The 19,863-nt window shown below is 48.9% G+C and overlaps 2 protein-coding genes across 4 annotated transcripts in view; both read left to right on the top strand.

Moving 5' to 3' along the window:
* The first annotated feature begins 269 nt into the window (after positions 1–269).
* Positions 270–13,529, top strand: trim101 (tripartite motif containing 101). The gene is made up of 11 exons (XM_080015660.1): positions 270–1,305; positions 2,953–3,134; positions 3,492–3,666; positions 4,088–4,183; positions 5,064–5,141; positions 6,187–6,342; positions 6,430–6,452; positions 6,863–6,987; positions 7,411–8,057; positions 10,751–10,882; positions 12,481–13,529. Exons 1-10 carry the CDS (start codon positions 1,120–1,122, stop codon positions 10,835–10,837), a joined length of 1,755 nt encoding a protein of 584 aa, XP_079871786.1. The 5' UTR covers positions 270–1,119; the 3' UTR covers positions 10,838–10,882; positions 12,481–13,529.
* An 888-nt stretch (positions 13,530–14,417) lies between these two features.
* The window catches only part of tpd52l2b (tpd52 like 2b), a 21,802-nt gene continuing 16,356 nt past the window's right edge, over positions 14,418–19,863 (top strand). For all 3 annotated transcript variants that reach the window (XM_080015793.1, XM_080015791.1, XM_080015792.1), the window contains exons 1-3: positions 14,418–14,577; positions 18,067–18,227; positions 18,844–18,992. In XM_080015793.1, coding sequence (XP_079871919.1) covers positions 14,559–14,577; positions 18,067–18,227; positions 18,844–18,992 — 329 coding nt within the window. In that variant the 5' untranslated portion in view covers positions 14,418–14,558. The remainder of the gene's footprint in view (positions 14,578–18,066; positions 18,228–18,843; positions 18,993–19,863) is intronic.

Here is a 19,863-nt window from a genome sequence, read left to right as displayed (position 1 = left end):
CTTGGAGCGATCAGAACCACGTCCTGTTTCCAGGTCCGCTCCCTCCCCCAGAGCTCACCCACCGTGCGATGCGGCGCCTTTTCCCTGCGTTGTTTACAACTCCACAGCGTTTCTGAATATGATCTGTGGAGTCGACTCGCCTTTCCAAGATGGCCGCCGCGTTAAAGCGCCGTCTCCTTACTCAGTGCATCAGGGATGGGGGCGGGGGGGACGACAGCCTGACCTGGACATAATCCGCCCGCATGCCACCCACCACCACCCAATATGGGACCTGTGAGTGCGCTTTAAGGTCTACGATGAGGGACCAGCGCTGGGAACTTGGCTGTAACCTGAAACCCCCAAACTCATGAGTCTCTCCCTCTCTCCCTGACTTTGCACCGGGGAGGAAGAGACGAGTAGTTCGGGGGGGTAATGGAGTGAACGTTGAAAGAATGAGGCCAAACGGGCGGAGAGCGAGGGACAGAAAAAGGTGGAGTGACGGAGTCTTGTACTGAAAGACAAGAGAGCAAGTGAGAGGGGGGAGACAGAGAGAGAGACAGAGACGGAGAGAGAGACAGTCTGTCAGTGGATCTGAGTGTGGAGTCGGGGCCCGGAAATAGAACGGGAGCTGCTGCTTCTCATCAAACGAGCGGAGGACAGCGGATTGGGCCCTGAAGGTCCAGCTCAGACTGTTTCACCGTCTTTCAGGCCTGTTTTTGTTTTCTAGGGCCTGCAAATGTTTTTGGAAGAAGGAGCGTGAACCACTCCAACCCAAGCCACACCTGTCGGAGACGTCTCTCACTTTTTGAAGTATCTGCTCTGGGTTTAAAGCATCTCCAGCACAGACAGGATCCAAGAACCTCCACAGAGCGACAGGAGTTCACCGACTTGGATGTGAGTTCCCACCCTGAAGACCGGCCGACTGTTTTCAAAGACGGTTGAGGGTTTAGTGACCTGACGGGCGGAGATTTGGTGTCTCTTGACCAAACATCTGTAGGAAAATAAGCTTAATATTTGGGATACAGAGGAGTCGGTTGACTCACAGGAGCTAAACTGAGTTAGGAACCGACAGAGAGGAGGAAACGTCCGGAGGCTCACCTGGAAGCATCACCTGAGGCTCCCCCCTGGTGGCTGTCAGCCATGGGTTCGATGCCCGTGGACCTGAGCTCCCTGCGGGGCGGCGGCGGCGCAGAGCGGGAGGCGGCGCTGGGCTCCCTGGAGAAGCAGCTGCTCTGCCCCATCTGTCTGGAGATCTTCAGCAAGCCCGTGGTCATCCTGCCCTGCCAGCACAACCTCTGTCGCAAGTGTGCCAACGAGCTGTACCAGGTCAGGGCCGGGGGGCGGTGCACGTGTGTTTTTGGAAGGGACGACGAACCCCCTGTGCAGCCCAACGCGTGGAGCATGGCCCTGTTTCTGTCTGCGGTTCGATTCTGTCTTAGGAATGAGTTGGGTTCGCCGTCCCACCGGCGGGGAAACCGCTCCCATGGGTTGTAAATCCAGGTTCAGTGGAGTGGAAGGTCCAATCCGGGGTTTCAGGTCCAGCGTGTGGATGCAAGGAGGGGTCCACACGGCTTCTTTCGCTCATGTGTAGCTGTTCCCGGGCTTTTAGTCATCGATTTTCAAGTGAATACAATGAATAAAATAGGCAGTGGAGGGGGAGAGGTCTGGGGACAGGTCCAGGTGGAGAGGGTGGAGGGGGCGGGGTCAGATGTAAGGGGAAGGAATCCAGGCGCCTTGGGGGGTATCTAGAGAGAGGGACATTGTCCAGGTGGAGGGGGCGTGGTCCAGGGGGAGGGTTCCAAATTGAGGGGGGACGAGTGATATGGACATAAGTGGAACTGGTCAGAGGTGATGTGAGTTGTGAGAAAATCAGCTTGAAACACACACACACACACACACCTCTGTGCTGCCGTGCTTTACTGGGTCATTCAACACAAACATGTTGCCTCCTCAAACAAAGCCCCCATCTGATCCCAAACAGGTGTGTGTGTGTGTGTGTGTGTGTGTGTGTGTGTGTGTGTGGATTACCAGCAGCTAAACTGGGACATTGTGTAGCCATCTCAAAGCTTTGTTCAAATATAACACACACACCCTACAGTGTTGTGTTCACTATGGTGTGTGTGTGTGTGTGTGTGTGTGTGTGTGAAAGAACCCCCCCCCCCCCCAAAAAAAAAATATGATCATGTTCACGACCTTTGACACCTGGAGTTCAAGTTGGTCAAATGAATGTAGAGTGGGGTGCAACACAAACACACACACAAACACACACATGAATGATGAAAGGGGCGTTAACAGTGCAGCAGGACTCAAGTGAAACCTTTAAATGAACGAGAGGAATGTTTATCAAGTCATCTCCAAAAAGAGACAAAGTGTTGATGACTGGTTTGGGCAGAGGACAGTGTGTTGATGACTGGTTTGGGCAGAGGACAGTGTGTTGATGACTGGTTTGGGCAGAGGACAGTGTGTTGATGACTGGTTTGGTGGCTTGATGCTCTGGAGTCTGTGTTGGTTGATCCAGAAGCCCCTTGTTACCCCCCCGATCCTGTTGGGCCCAGTAGCAGCTGAAACCTATTAAAGACCTCTATTTTAGAACATCTCACCCTGTCTGCCTGCCTGCCTGCCTGCCTGCCTGTCTGTCTGTCTGTCTGTCTGTCTGTCTGTCTGTCTACCCATCCATCCATCCATCCATCCATCCGTCTGTCTGTCTGTCTGTCTACCTGTCTACCCATCCATCCATCCATCCATCTGTCTGTCTGTCTGTCTTGTGATATCCATACAGTTGATGTGTAAACAGCAGAAACAGAGCATTGAGTCGTTGCAGACGCTGACCTCAGCTGCAGCTTCACAGTTCTAATGGTTCAAATCCCAGCGTGAGGCAGCTGCTGCTAATGAGCAAAACCCAAACCACAACGTGTGTGTGTGTGTGTGTGTGTGTGTGTGTGTGTGTGTGTGTGTGTGTGTGTGTGCGTGCAGCCCTCCCTGTTCCAGGCTCGGACCTCCATGTTGGTGAGCAGCGGGCGGTTCCGCTGCCCGTCCTGCCGACAGGAAGTGGTGCTGGACCGCCATGGCGTCTACGGGCTGCAGCGCAACCTGCTGGTGGAGAACATCATCGACGTCTACAAGCAGGAGCTGAGCGGCGACGGCGGCTCCACCTGGTGGGGACAGGAAGTAGAGGTCCTCATGGGTCATTTGGGTTCGGGTCGATAGCCGATCACATTACAGGGAAAATCAATAACCGATCCGACTTGGACCCGGTTCTCTCTTTCCTCAAACATGCATTTTTTATTAATTTTATTTTTTAATAAAAAAAAAATTAGGAATTGTCTTTAAATAAATCAGTTAAATGAATTAATTAAATTAAAATTTGCTATTTTTGTTATCATCAATAGTTGTTATTGTGTTGCTAGTGGGGATGCTACAGCTCCTCCATTTTGTTTTTGGAGAAAAGTGGAGGTAAGAAAAAATCCACCTACTCACTCTTCCTCGTCCCCATCCCTCCGTCATCCCTGCAGCTCCGTCCCGGAGGTCCAGGCCCCGGCGGAGCTGAGCTGTCCGGAGCACCCGGGAGAGAAGGTGAACATCTACTGCCTGAGCTGCCAGCAGCCGACCTGCTCGCTCTGCAAGGTGTTTGGAGCCCACCGCTCCTGCCGCGTGGCTCCCCTGGACCAGACCTACCAGCAGCAGAAGGTGCAGACCTCCGTCGCGTAGCAGAGATGCGGAACTAACTCCACGTCTCAGTCCATCCTTCCAACAGTTGGAAGGTTTTTAATTTTATTTTTTATGAGAATCAGACGGACGGAGGCAGGGAGGTTTAGAAAGTGTGCCCAAAGAAGCGCTGAAGCTCCGTCAGAGGTGAAGAGCTCAGTGGAGGAGCAGTCAAGGTGGAGCCTCAGGATCCGGGTGGATCAGCGTCAGCAGGAGGCTCTTTCCACACATTACAGGGAGCGACAAACTCTGAGGATCATGGGTTTTAATGGGTTTTCATGGAGAATTGGGGTTTCTTGGTACGTGCGGAGGGTGGAGGTTACTGTGGGCCCTTCAGGGCATTAGATGGGGTCATAAACAGCCTGTAAAGGGTTTGTGCACCTGCTTGTTTCCCTGTGAGCAGGCTGAGCTGGACGAGCAGCTGAGCTCTCTGGTGAACATCAACCACAAGATCCAGAGCTTCATCACCCAGCTGGAGGAGTCCTGCAGGAACATAGAGGTGGGTGTGTCCGCACCGTCTGTTGTTCCTCTCAAGAAGCGTGACGACGGAAGGCGGCGGCGGCAGAGGAGAGCACAACTTCTCAAGCAAAAAAGAGGCGTTTAGAACGAGAAAACAAGCGAAAAGACGTGTTGTTTTGGGTCTTCATGTGGCTGGGGAGGGAGCTACTCGCCGTCTGTGATTGGTGCAAATATCCCGCGATGGATTGCGTCAGAGGGGCGAGGAGCGGGCGGGGCTCATGTCCTCGCTGCATGCTCGTCAGTACGTTTTGTGTTATGTTTGCTGCCTGTTCTTGGAAATGTTTGCTGCTGGTTCGTTTTCATCAAAAAAAAGTTTTGCATTCATTTGAAGCGAACAACCGACTTGAAACGTGCTCTAAATCGACCATTTTCAACCTAGTGGTCCAGGAGGGCACTGCAGCATTTTGAAAAAATAAACAAAAACAAAAATATTCAATGGTTTCTTTTTCAAAAGGCATCAAAACAAATCGTATTTTTCTTTAAGCCTTTGAAAATCCATCGATCTGTTGTGATAAACCGATAGACCCGGATCCCACCGCTGTTCCAGCTCCTTCGCTGTTCGCTGCTCCTTCGATCGGCGAAATGAACGCGCTCCCATTTTGGGTGGGGACGGGCGCGGCCCCCCCGCTCAGACAGGTGAAAATGGTCCCGAGAGAGAGAATCCAGAGTGATCAGGGGCTGATCAGCGGCAGCCCAGAGGGTGAGGTCACCGCCCGGCGCCATCCAAAACACGACACCGCTTGGACTTTCTGAACCGAGCGTCGTCGGCCTCCGGCTCTCAAACCCTGTTTCTCAACACGAGGTTCTGGGACCCCCAAACAGCCCATAAACAGCCGTATGTATCTGATCCCTCTCCCCAGGAGAACTGTAAGACTCGGAAGCAGAGTCTGTGCGACAAGTTTGATCGCATGGCCGCCATCTTGGAAGACAGACGCAAGGTAGCCACCACCATTTTACACACAAATCATCAGTTCTTACTGTGGTTGAAGTGACGAGTGAGTAAACAGTGAGTAAACAGTGAGTAGTTGAGTTTGCAGATGAAGGATCCACAGAGGTAGTACACAAGGACAGGGATCACAGTATCTTCAGCACACTGTCTATATTCAGCTGAAAGTCTGTGTAGTACTAGTAGCTGTAGTAGTAGTAGTAGAAGTAGCAGTAGTAGTAGTGCCAGTACTAGAAGTAGTAGCAGGAGTAGTAGTGCCTGTACTACTAGTAGTAGTAGTGGTTATACTTCAAGCCATAGTGGTCAGAGTGGCAGTTGTGATGGTAGTACCAATAGCAATTGTAGTGATACAGTAATAGTAGCAGCGGCAGTAGCAGTATTCGTTGTAATAGTGCTAGCAGTAGTAGTGCTACTACCAGTAGTAATTGTAGTGCTAGTGCTAGTACTAGTAGTAGTTGTATTTACGGTAGCAATCATAGTTATTGTAGTGGTAGTAGCAGTAGTGCCTGCATTAATAGTAGTAGTGGTCATAGTGCTAGTACTCATAGTGGCACCACTAATAGTGGAAGTACTAGTCGTGGTAGTATTGCTAGTAGTTGTAGTAGTACTAATAGTGGTTGCAGTAGTCGTGGTGGTAGAAGCAGAGGTAGCAGTGGTAGTGGTACTCGTATTATCAGGATTAGCTGTAACAGCAGTGGCAGAAGTACTACCAGTGGTATTAGTAGTAGTAGTAGTAGTAATAGTGGAAGTAGTAGCAGTATTAGTGGAAGGAGCAGTAGTGATAGTGGTACTAGTAGTGGCAGAAGTAGTGGTAGTAGTACCAGTAGTAGTAGTGGTAGTAGTAGTGGTAGTAGTAGCAGTAGTAATTGTAATAGTGGTAGTAGCCGTAGTAGTAGCAGTAGTAGCAGTAGTAATAGTAATAGTGGTGGTACTACCAGTAGTAGCAGGAGTAGCATGAGCAGTGGGATCATTACTATTTCACCTTCCTTGTCCTCTTCCTCTTCATCACCGTCAACATCGTGGTTGTCATGGTGAAGGTAATGGGCCAGCGAATCAGCAGCGAGCAGGAGGAGAAAACTGGCCACGCCCAGTCGCTGGTGCGTCGCTACGGAGACAAAGTGGAAGCCAACTCCAAACTCCTGGAGACGGCCACCAGGACCCTGGAGGAGGCGGACATGGCGGCGTTTGTCCAGGTGGGACGAGCGGTTTGTTTGGATCTGCTGCAGCGGTGTTCTCTGCTCTGACCGCTGCTCTGACTCCGCCCTGTTCTTCATTTGCAGGGTTCCAAAGAGCTGATATCCAAGTAAGTGAAAGCTCTCACAACATGTCACATGTCTCCGGCAGGGGTCTGCAATCGGCGGTCCGTGGCCAAATCTGGCCCGCCCAAGCCGGTTTCCTCAAACCCTTCATAACAGCACATGGCGAACGGGATTTCTTTAGTTGACCTCAGATCCACTGTTTGAGATTGTCCAAACGCTCATCCAGTGATCACTGAAGTATAACGTCAAACTATAACTTAAATACACATCCCATCATCCTGGGGAGGTTCAGCCCCCAGTGAGAATCTGGTCAAATCCGATAGACGTCTCATTATACTGGTGATGGAGCGTTTAGCCACGGCTGGTTGTCTAATTGACTCTCATTGACCCTCGTTTTTTCTTCACCCTCCGTCCTGTCTCTCCTCTTCATTTCCTCGACCTCCTCCTGCGGCAGACTCTTAACCGCCACAACTCCCGGTCCCCTGGAGACTCTGAAACCGGGCTTTGAGAATCTGAGCGATTACAGGTTCCACGTCAGTGGCCAGGCGGAAGCCCTGCGCAGCGTGGACTTCATCGGAGGTGGGAGGGGGACGACAAAGACAACATTTCCACATTAACACGTCCAAACGCAATGTCGCGCAAATCAGGCCCTGTCACGCGTACTGTATGCACATTTTTTCTAAAATATCCGTTTAAGTGTGGACAACATTCACTCTGAGAAAATAAAGTAGAGCGTCGTACCTTCAGAGGTACAAAAGCTTTGCCCCACCAGCAGCACCCTTGAAAAGCCAAATTTGTACCATTTTTGGATAGTTTTTTTGTACCAGTGAGGTACAACATTTGTCACCAGAGGTACAAAATTATCAAAAAGTACCCAATGCCAAGGGTACAATGAGCACCTTAGCGGTACAGCCGGCGTGACAAGCCATCGCACCCCTTAAAATACGATGCGGTTTATGATTATTAGTGGATTCATTGAACCGTTTCTGTCTTTCTGTTAAGTTGAAGAGGAAGTTCCTGAAGATCAAACTCTAGAGCTGAAGCGCTGTCCGAAAGAAGAAGAAGATCTGAAAGAAGAAGAACCCAAACACATCCCCGGATCTGTTGACCAGAACTCGGAAGCGGAACTCTGCCCAGAATCCATTCACCGCAGAGAGGAACACGCCAACGTCCAGAACTGGGAACCCAAACCCTGCCCAGAATCCATTATACTGAAACTGGAATCAGAACCCCAGTTGGAGCCAATGGTCCTGAATGGGGAACATGTTGTGGATCGGGCCTCGGGGCCAATTCGAGAGTCAATCCCAGTGTCCTTGTCGCCAGTGGTACCAGTAGAGACAGCAGTGGTGGAGGCCGTTTCAACCATTCCACCGGTCACCGGCGCCGACGTGGACTTTGTAGAACTTGCAGAACCACAGCAGGACGACCCAGTTCTGAACGGCGAGGGTGTTGGCGTGTTGAAGGAGTCAAAGATGGAGGAGGAGGAGGAGGAGGAGGAGGAGGAAGAGGGGGAGGAGGAGGAGGAGGAGGAGGAAGAGGGGGAGGAGACGAAAGGAGAGGTTCCAGGAGAGGACAAAGAGTTTGCAACCGCCACGCCCGTGAAAGAGGGAAGCCGGTGCGATGACCAGGACAGAATGAGCACACAACAGGTACCGCCCGACACACCCTTCAATGTCCACTCACAACATGCCTGTATGTTTGGGCACTGACTGCCCTTTTGTTGTTGCTCGGATACAATTCCAACCAATGACTTTAACCTTTTTACACGAGCGTTACAATAGATTTTGGTCGAACGATTTGAACATTTATCTTGACAACTAATTCTTTGACGATTCTTCTCTTTACCTTCCTCCACAACTGTTTTCAGAATGTTTTCTATGATTCCTCCAATCTCAATATCTCTCTGTCACAAGCACAGTCGTTCAGTCTTCCAGAGTTCACTTTATGTAACATTTTAACTGTCTTCCTTCGAAAAAAGTGTGAGGTCTGGGAAATAGGACACGACACTAATGACCAGGAGGCAGACATAGAAAAGGAAGAAGAAGAAGAAGAAGAGACATTGAATGAGGATCAACAAGGAGGAGCTCCAGAGGAAGATGAAGGGGGTGAAGGGGATGCTACAACATACCCTGGGTGCTACAGTGTATGTGGTTGGAGGCGGGTTTGCCCCGATCTGCCAAAAGTCCGTGGGTTGGAGGAGAAGATATGTTCAACAGCCGACACCTCAGATGGGGTTTTACTTCCAGTTGCCGGGGAACCGCCTCCGGTTGCGAGGGACTCTCTTATTGTTGCCGAGACCAAGGTTGAATCTCAGTGCATTGCCCCAGCTGTGTCTCCTCCCCAAACTCAAACAAGCCCAGAAACAGAGGATTCTACTGCGGTCCAGCCTGTGCCATTGTCCCGTTCTGCATCAATGCCACCGCTGATGCCTGAGGTCCAGGTCTGGCCTTTGCCTCCATCCTGGTTCCATCCTGAACCGAAAAAAGAGCCTTACCCCTGGCATCCACCTGACGGCATCGGTCCTTCCTCCCCCACACCGCCGCTTCAGGAACCCCCTCTCCCGTCTCAGCAGGAAGGCCTTCAGCCTCCACCCCAGCTGATCGCCTCCTTTGAGGCGTCAAAGCAGGGGAGAGAGGAGAACATCATGGAGTCAGCTGACCAATCTAGGGCTGTGCAGATCAGCTTGGCACTGGGAGACGTCATCCCAGGTGTCCAGGAGGGTTCCTTACACAATTCCACAGAGTTAGTGGGTATTGAGAAGCCTATGCAGCTATCAGAAAGCAGTTTGGCAGAAAGTCGCTTTGAGCTGGAGCCCTCTGATCCCAGGGTTGAAGACCGGAGAGAAGAAGGTAGCTCAAGGGTAGGGGAGGGTTTTGTCACCCCTAAAGAACCTTTCCTAGAGGTTGGAGGGGGAAGCTTGGATTCTAGGGAGATGAGTGCAGCCCAAGCAGAATGGGTGTTGGTGTCTGAGGAGGAAGGAGAGGAGATGAGAAGATGGAGCGCTGGACCAGAGGACGGTGCTCTGGCGCAGAAGGGGAGTCGTTCCACCCCGACTGAAGATAGCTTGGAGCCAGAGGAGACCACCTCCAAACCACAACCACAGAATGACCCTGTTCTGGAGGAGCTTCAGGAGAATCGTCAGGACCGTGCTGAAAGGAACCAGAAGCCTGAGGACACCGGCTCCGACATGGAGTCTATGGATCCATCGAAGGTGGAGCAACGAACTCAGGTGTCTCCTCAGGTCAGTTGACTCTGCGTTGACCTTCACGTGATGGTTCTTCTCATCATCCTCATCACCGACCAGGTGCCGTCGCTCTTCATCAGCTCGCTGAGGCCGCCGCTCCTCCACGTGGTCTTCCTCTTCCTCTTCCTCTTCCTCTTTCTCGGGTGTTTGTTCCCTCTTTCTGTTTTGCTGGGTCACTGCAAGATGGCCGACACCGCTTCAAAACGCTTTCACTGTGGCTCTCTGTGCTGTTCTTATGTTGTGTAGAAACAATATGGGACAAAGGGTTGGATGAGGGTGGGGAGAAGGAGGAGGGAGGAAGCAAGGGATGGAGGAAAGGAAGGATGAGAGAGAGGAAGGGAGGGAGGAACAAACAAAGGAAGGAAGGAAGGACGGGCGGACGGGATGGAGGAACAAATGAAGGAGGAAGAAAGGAGGGAGGAAGGAAGAAAGGAGGGAGGGAGGAAGGGAGGTAGGTAGTTAGGTGTGTAGGGAGGAAAGAAGGAAGGAAGGAAGGGAAATGGAAGGAGGGAGGGAGGGATGGAGGGAGGAAGGAAGGAGGGAGGGAGGAAGGGGGAGGGAAGGTAGGTAAGTAGGAAGGAAGAAAGGAGGGAGGAGTGTAGCAGTAACTTTCTTTTCTTTTCCCGTTGAACGTTGGAACGTCACATGTCTCTCTGCCTCCTTCATCCCTCCATTCCACTGTCTCCTCCTCCTCCCTCGCTCCGTACCTCTATTCATCCATATATTCTCCCCGCTCTCTCTCCTCCATCTGCATCCCTCGCTCCTCCTGTTCCCTCCCGCTCCTCCTTAACCTCCACCTTTTCCTCTCATTGCTCCCTCTCATCTCTTTCATCTGCAATTCTACTTTCTTCTGGCCCTTACCCCTCCACCCCTCCACCCCTCCACCCCTCCCCCTTCCCTCCTCCTTCCCTCCACCCCTCCATCCCTCCCCCATCCCGCCTCCTTCCCTCCATCCCTCCACCCCCATCCCTCCCTCCACCCCTCCTTTCCTCCCTCCCTCCACCCCCCATCCCTCCCTCCACCCCCCATCCTTCTCTCCCCCATCCCTCCCTCCCCTGCCATCCCTCCCTCCCCCGCCATCCCTCCATCCCTCTCCAGGCAGTCACCCTTCTCTTCTACCTGTTGGCCTTCCTGGTCATCCTGCAGAGGGTGTGGGCTTACATCGGCTGCTTCATAATCACATAACCTCCACCCGGGAGCCACCTCCACCCACAGTACTTCACTGCTCAGGTACACGGCGCTGCCACCGGAGCCACAGACGCTTCCCAAAGAGGATTCACCGTCATTAAGCGGCGCCTCCGACGGGGACTGAGGGCAAACACCACCTGAAATCAATGGGAGGGATGGGGCGGAGACAGGGCGGTGCTGAAAGTGTGCGGCGCCGTGTGTGACTGGACGAGCCTCCATGTTATTTATCTTCAGGATCTGGATGTTTCTGCACTTTTTATCAGTCTTTTAGCATCAAAAGTGACATGAAACAGTGAGTGGACAGTAACACTTCACTATAATGACACCGATGTCCCTCGTAGGGTGAGACAATTTATTAAAAAATATTAGTGACGTATCAGTTGCAATACTTTACCCGCTATCCACAGAGTCTTTGCGTAAATGTTGACTTGAGGAATAAATTGGCCTAAAATTGCAGCAGTTTGAGATTTTGTGAGACTTGCCCCCTTGACCCCCATTCATTTGAGCTTTGCTGCGCCCCCTAGGGGCCGTCTCCCAGGGGCGCGTCCCTCCGCCGGTCACTGTTTGGACCCTCAACAAGGTGAAAGGAGTAGCGTGGAGTCACTTCTCGCACCAAGAAGTAAAAAGTCACAAAACGCTTCCAACGGAAGCTGCAGAGATGTTTTTCGATTGGAACGGTCCAAACATCAGAAGCACAACAGCAGGAATGTCACACGCTACTGTTTTTAAATGAAGCCACCTCCTACGGAGGCACCAAACACCCAAGGCTGCTGTTTTGGTGTTTTAATATTCTAAATAGTTCTAAATAATTCTAAATCGGGGGTCTCAAACTACAGGCCCGGGGGCCACATCCAGCCCGCGAGACAATTTAATGTGGCCCTGATGATACTGATAAATCCATCCCGCAAATATTTATTTCCAATCACGATGCTCAATGAATCCACACAATACAGAATTAAATAGTTTAAATCTGAATAACCTTATTCTATTGTCCTAGAATTCACAGCATCTACCGATCACATTTACAATTTATAGAAAAGCAGATTGTAAAAAAAAACCACCCTTTAAATAAAAAGATGTTCTTTTTCACCTGAGGTGGTTCAAGCACCTTGGGGCATCTTAGTCTCTTCTGACCCCTAGCGGTACAAAATATAACTGCATTGCCTGCTTTTTACTGTAATATTCTGCAAATATGTATTTGCATGCGCCTCTAATGTGGCTTTGATTTGGATCTGTTCAATGATTCAGTTTGAACTTACCCTATATTCTCTGATGCCGCATGCCTCCTAATGCACGTCCATCACTATTAACCTGAAATACCATAACAATTAGAATCCTGCTTCATCATTCTGTACATAAAATATTTGTTTTTGTTCATTCCATGATGGAAAATCATTCCATTATTGTATTAAAGTCATAATAATAAGTCCCAGACTCTAAGATATTATCAAACAAATTATTTTATTTCTATCTCAAGCGAAACAACTTTGAGCGAAAAGAAAGTGAAGATTAAACATTTTTAACTGAATGTGAATTTGTTCGACCTCCATCTTCACCGACTTCACTTCACCTCCCTCACAAGGTGGTGCAGGTGCAGGAGAGAAGCTGAAACTGTCCTTCATCCTGTCTCCCTCCTCCAGATGGGGCCCCAGACTCCCCCCTCCTCCCCCTCTCCCCCCTCTCCCTCTTCCTCCTCTGGTTCCGGTGCTGCTCCTCCTCCTCCTCCTCCTCCTCGGAGACCCAGTTTCTACTTCTCCTGGCTGACCCCGCTCTACAGGAAGAAGTAGCAGAGGGAGGAGGCGCCACAGCTGAGGTGGAGGAGGAGGAGGATGCTGCTCCTCACCGGGCGGTTTAATGGTGTTTGGAGTTAATAGTCCATAATTATTATTATTATTATTACTATTATTATTATATTTGAGGTGTGGATTAGTCAGGGGTTCTCTTTAAATTCATAAACACTGGATCTCTCGCTGTATTTCAGGGTAAATAAGTGACGAGACCAAAGTTGAGACCTGAATTTGGGGGAGATGTAAATGTAATATCATCTCTTACGCGTTGATTTGTAAAAGAAACAGAAGCAGGAGTCCTGCACATCTCTGCACCGCTCAAAGCTGCTGTGGAAGGTGTTTCTCAAGCTGCGGTGTGCGGGTCCATAAAGGTCCTTCCTGGTTCTCTCTGCATGCTTGACCTTCTCCGTCACACAGACAGAAGTTCAATGGACAACGTTGTTTACTGGGCACATGAGGAGTCGTACTACAAACTACACGTCGTCACGTGGCCGCTCCGCTTCCCGTCAGTACGTTGTCACGACGACACCGCAGAGAGACCTTTACCCACAATGCATTGTGGGATACCAGGATGTTCGTCCTGGTGCGTTTCACGTATCTGACGCCGTGTGGGTTTGCTTCAGGACTTTTCGATGAGTCGGGGGGTTTTCTGGCTAAAGGGCACGTGGGCAGGATGTGAGGTCGCAGGGTTCATTCCACCTGGCTTCCTGGGCTTTTGGGTCTTGAACCGATGTTTGGTCGCACGCTGGTGGAGATTCTCCTTTTCTCTGACCCACTCGGTTGACTTGGTGTAGTGTGGAGTGTAACACACACACACACACACACACACACAGAAAAAGCTGATTAAACAGAAAAAGTTTTGTTTGGTATTTGTTTTTAGTAAATAAACCTCATTTTGATCACAGGAACAATGATCTCTCTCTCTATCACACACACACACACTGAAAGTAAGTAGGCTGAAACAAACCAGAAAAAATAAGCAATTTGAGGAATGCAGAATGGGAAATAATGGGAATTTAGTTTGATCACAAATTAATCAGAAAAACATTGTTTATATTGTACTGCGCCGGCTGACGTCATTTAATGACGTCATCTAGAAAATTCCGGACACGTCAGACTCACAAAATAGATTTCCCTTCGTGATGTTTGGTAAAGTTTTAAAACAACTGAAAACAAACCGACATTAAGTGACCTGCGCTTGTCTTGTGCTGCGTGCGTGTGCGTGTGCGTGCACCAACGACCTGCTTTGCAGCTTGGGAGTGACGTGACGTGACGTCATTGACTGTGTCAGTTTTCTGTGTCGCCTTGATACCGAACCATTAACATAAGAACTAACAGACACCAGAAGAAACAAACAAGCCTGGTAAAAAACCCTCAAGTGCTTTAGATAATTATCAAACAATTGAGATGAAATGACGTAAAACGTGTCTCACATGGAAGCTACGTGCGCGGCCCTGTTACGATGGTGTGTTTGACTTTACGTGTCTTGCAGGCTTCATGTTATTTACAATTCAATTCATCCTAATTCTTCATTCATAAAATCTGCTGTTTTTATATTTTATATTTGCACAAATACAACGAACCTCGCATTTTTAACGCCGAGTATGAGAAATTTGAGTAAAAGAACAACTTGAGAGCTAAGTCATTACAATCAGTAAGTAAGTTTTACGAGCTACAGTCTCCTGAATTCCGACTCTCCGACCGGGCGTGAACGCCGCCTTTAGGCGAGCTCTTATTTTGAAGGCAGCAGAGCGGAAGCAGCAGCGGTGTTCTCCCCCGGCCGTTTCCTGTTCCAGGAGTCACTTCGGTCCCAGCTTCTCCCCGTGGACCCGACAGCGAACAGCGAACAGCGAGGAGCTGCTGCCGCGACCCGCCTGGAAGCCGCGTTTCTCCGCCGGAAAACGAGTTTGAACCGCCACCGCTTCGACGCCATGGACCCCGCCGGCCAAGGTAAGGGCACCGGGGGGGTTAGCGGGGCAGTGGCTAGCCTCGGGGCTAGCCACTGCCCCGCTAAGCTAACTCGCCTGGCGTTAGCATGTTTTGGTCTGGGACTGGGACTGACGTGAGGACACGGTGCGGCTCTCGTCGTGTCTCCCTCCTGCACTTCAAAATAAATGGGAATCAGCTGCGAACCACCCGTTTACACTGGACCCCGACGCCGTAGTGTCTGTTGTTTGCTCGGGGGTAAAGTTGGATCACATCTCGGCCACAACACTCCACAGAAAGGCAAGTGTATCTGAAGCGCACATTTCATACACAAGGACAACTCAAAGTTCTCTGCATAAGTCATGAAACACATCATATAAGAAAGAATCATAAAAGCATAGGAACACAACGATTTGGAGTATGCATTCAAATCCGAAAGGGCCCTCTTGTGTTGGTGAAGGTCGTGTTTCCATCACTTTGATAGACACTCCGTGATCCGTCCGATGTGCAGGGGGCTGTCCGAGGCCTGAGCCCTGCGCCCTGCAGCAGCACCGCCCCAAAGTGGTGCTCAGCTCGACGTGGTCTGCGTCGTGTTACCAGCGACATCATTTCAGTGGGAAAGTGATTCTCAGTTGTAGTAAAAGCCGGAGAGGTGGTTGCCAACGTGGGCTCCGCGCCACCCGGACTCTCGGGTCATCACCAGTTAAAACTTCACTGTTATTTATTTTACATGTCAGAGCTGTTTTGTACAGACCGTATGATCGTGACGAATTTTGATCCGAGTTTCACCGTTTTCAGGGCTAGTCATTGATGGTTTCCCAGTCGCCCCGGGCAACCGCATTTGGGCCATTGCCCCGTTGTCAACCACTTTTCACATTTAAAATCAAATAATTCCGCGTAAAATTTGTTTTCCTGGTGCCTTGTTTTACTCTGTTGAAAAGGGTGAAACCAGTAGGAGTATTGGCACATGGATTTTAATGATAAATGGGCGGTCGCCAACTCGGCAACCACTTCCAAAAGTTATTGGCGGTCCCGGAATAGATTCTCAACGCCATCCGCTACTTGACCGGCACAGATCTCATGGCTGCTTGATCGGAGAACTATATTTCAAAGCTGTTATGTTTCTACATTACATAGTTTGCTGTGTCTGACTGGCTAGCTAAACTGTTCTCAGACATACACACTTGTTTTATATCATATTTTTGATTCTCTTTTCATGACAAAGTACTTTTTTAGTCATTTTGTTTTGTCTGAGATCTGGACAAATCCTGCGATGAACCTTTATAATCGGGCCAGGGAAAATTGACAAAATCAAATATTGCAGTATTTTGCACCGATACCTTGGTATGGATCATTTGACAATATTTTGGGGATGGCAATTGGTAATATTCACACACAAAAAATATATGAGAACCAATCACTAGTCATGTGGATATTCTGATCATTGATTAAAACACCTAGAACAGGCTATGAAGTTCAGAAATCTGCATTACTGTACTTTACTGTAATGACAACATTTAACTATATTGTGATATTACCATAACCAAAATCCTAGATGATATATATATAGTCTTGTATCAGGATATCAAAATTTGTATATCACTGAGTACTAAGCCTTTAGGACTGCAATGTCATTATCTATTTTTATATTGAGTTGTCCAGAGAATGTACATCATTACCCCAGTGAGTATCATGACGTCATGCCAACTCATATTTGAGTTATCTGGCTAATTTCTTTTCAAGAGACCTGGTTGGAGACGCCTACATTTGAGTATTTGACTCGTGTGCCTGTTTGCAGTTGTACCGTTGTAGTGCTTGTTAAAGTGTGTGTGCAATGCCGCTGGGACTGTGTCGCTTGAGAAGAGGTTTTGAGTTTGGGTGTTCTGGTGTGGTGTGTATCAAGACGCTGCGTTCGAGCCGCTCTCCTGATCCCAAACGATGTGGTTCGATTAAAAATGTCAAACAAAAACATTGCTGTGAACCTTGGGGGTGTGGCTGCCGTTCCAGCCAACTCACACAAGGATGTTTTCCCCGAGACGCACCACAAAACCTCTAGACCAACACAGTGACTTTCCTGCAACGACGACCTTCATGTTGAATACAACACGACCGAGTTCAGGAATATCATCATTGAATTGATGAATAACATGTTTTAAGTTGCATGTGAGATTGATGACCAAGTCTCTGTATGCCTGGTTATATGGATATAGATATATTGATAGATGTGTTTCTATCTATATATCAAGAGATATATATATATATATATATATATATATATATATATATATATATATATATATATATATATATATATATATATATATATATATATATAGGTAGATGTGTGTGTGTGTATCGTGATGGGGATGTGTGTGTATATAGATATCTTTTTATGAAGTGGTTTAAACAGTCACTCAGAGGTACAGAATCAGCCTTCCATCCACTCTGCATCGCTTCCACGTCAACTCATTTCCTCTGTCAGTTCAGTGTTAATGCCGCTTTCCACAGAATAACGTGAGAAAGTGGAGACGTTGAAAGGAAATAAAGCATGGCTAGACTTGTAACTTCTTGCAAAAATTGAATCTATTGCGGAGTTTGTTGGAACTCTATGAGGTTGAGCTCGGTTTGAGTCCACATATTTGAGGCTTGAGATCCGGAGCCGTCTGGTTCCCAGTCCAACTATTGAGCAGTCGTACAGATTTGTTTGTTTGGTGTACAGTGCCAAATAACATTTAACGCTTGCCTTTTAGAATATTATATGTCACAATTTTCATTGTGACACTGTTTCCCTGTCATTTCACTAATACATTAGACACTGTTTTTATGCCGAATAAAGGGATTCTGATTCACGTTCGCGTTGGTTTGCATGGCTTTGTTTTCTGTCTTTCTTTCAGGGATCATCCTGTGTCTGGTCACATTACCAGTTCTACTTCACCTGTTTCATCACTCTGTATCAAGGAGGGCTTTTTCAGATCAGCGTGTGAGAGGTGTAACTGTTTGCAAAATTCACACTTTGGTTTAGTAGAATACAGTGGTGTCAAGGGGTCAGTACATTTCAATACAGCAATTTAGATTTCTTTAATTTATCATCAAGGTAGGATCTCTTCAGACTTTAAACACAACGGAGACCCAGCGCCGCCAACCCTCGCAAATCGACCAGTATATTAAACCGAGAGACTCCGGGAATTTGCCTCGGAAAAGACAAAACAAAAACCCATCTCCGGTGTGTTGTGACGGTAAACGTGGTTTTAAACTTGGCTGAGCCGCAGGAGTGAAGGCGTGAGGCTCCTCTGGGACTCGGTGTTCTCTAGAGCGCTTGTTTAGCGCCGCGCTAATTACTACTGGGCTGCTCGCAGGAGGGAGGTGGGTGTAGCTTTTAAAGCCTCAAAGCCTCCATCAGGCTAATGGTACCCTGTCGTCCTGCCCACTCTGTTCTCATTTCCTCTTCTCTCGCTCCATCTTTCCTCTCCGCCTTTCATCTCCATTACTTTCCTTTCCTTTACTTTCCTCCAGATATCAACCTGAACTCCCCCAACAAGGGCCTGGGGGTGGAGCATTCGGACAGCCTGTCGGATGTCCCGGTGGAGGAGGGCGCGGCAGGGAGCACCGTGGCCCCGCTGCCCCCGGGCTTGACAGAGGAGGAGGCGGAGGAGCTCCACACCGAGCTCACCAAGGTAGCACTCCTAGACGGCAGCTTTTAGAAATGGTTACCAAGTTGTATTCATTTTATCGGTTCGGATACCGTGCAGCCAGCCGGTCATTATCATAAATGACTCACTCTGAAGGGGGTGATTTTGCTATAAAGACCGGCTGGCTGCACGGTATCCTGCTTATTCCACCCTCTTAATTTATGCACTCTCCATGGTTAATTGGTTAGTTGATGATTAATAACCAGAGTGATGTAATGGCACCTAATGTACCGCCAATAACTGGTGAGAAAATCATGTGAAAAGTTGATCCTTGTACTCAAATTTAAGGAGGAGCGTTAACGTTCACTGCAACTAACTGCACTTTAATCCAGGGCCTGTATTAAAAAGCGTCTCAGAGGAGGAAATGTGTCCCAACTGTTTAAACATTCCAAGTGTGATGTCATTCCAATCAAAAGTAGGATTGGATTTACATCACGCTTGGAATGAGGCGTAAACGCACGGAGCGGCTCCTTTCTTCACCGGGATGCAGCCGGTGGCCATGTTACTGGCAGCAGATTGAACATCCCATTGAACTGTAATGGCTTTAACCTCCACCCCACCCCCCTTCTCCACCTCCTTTCCTCTCTGTCCTCCCCTCCAGGTGGAGGAGGAGATCAACACGCTGCGGCAGGTGCTGTCGGCCAAAGAGAAGCACGCGGTGGAGCTGAAGAGGAAGCTCGGCCTCAGCCCTCTGAACGAGCTGCGGCAGAACCTCACCAAGAGCTGGCAGGACGTCCAGACCTCCAATGCGTAGGTGTCAAAGCCCCCAGATCACATCCAACTACATGTATTAAGGTTCTTATTTGGAAGTTGGTGTGATGACGATTATCCAGGAAGCTGGATCCGTGACCGTGTCACATTGAACATGACATTCCTCAACTGGAACATGACATTCCAAAGGGAAGAACAGAGGGACAAGGGAGTCTACTCTACCGCTGCCTCAGCTCTATCTCTACCTCTACCTCTACTGCTACTCTGCCTCTGCCCTTACTCTACCTCTGCTCTACTGCTACACTACCTCTACTGCTACTCTGCCTCTACTGCTACTATACCGCTACTCTACCTCTGCTCTTACTCTACCTCTGCTCTACCTCTGCTCTACTGCTACTCTACCTCTACTCTACTGATACTCTACCTCTGCTCTACTGCTACTCTGCCTCTGCTCTACTGCTACTCTGCCTCTCCTCTACCGCTGCTCTACTGCTACTCTACCTCTACCTCTACTCTGCCTCTGCTCTACTGCTACTCTGCCTCTGCACTACCTCCGCTCTACCTGTACCTCTACCTACCTCTACTCTGTAAGGAACTGATGAGGGAATTTTCATCTTGACAAAAATAAATTATGATTTGATTGTTAAATTAATCGTTGTAAAGACGTCATACATTCAGATGTAAAATTTGGCAAACATTTGACTCAATGTTTGTCAGTGTGTCGATCATGGGGCTATCTTGGTGGCTTTGGGCAGGCAATCTGTCTCATACAATATATTTTGGATTATATACGAATACTCAGGTACTCGATTTAAAATGTTCTACTCTGAATTATCTCGATAGGAGGCCACCACTCAAATGCCAAATTACTCAAATTAATATCAAAACATTGCATTAATTTCATGAACTA

The sequence above is a fragment of the Zeus faber genome (genome assembly GCF_960531495.2).
Source record: "Zeus faber genome assembly, chromosome: 15".
Taxonomy (NCBI): Eukaryota; Metazoa; Chordata; class Actinopteri; order Zeiformes; family Zeidae; genus Zeus; species Zeus faber.
The sequence above is the reverse complement of the archived record's forward strand: the minus strand, read 5'-3'. Positions and strand labels throughout refer to the sequence as shown.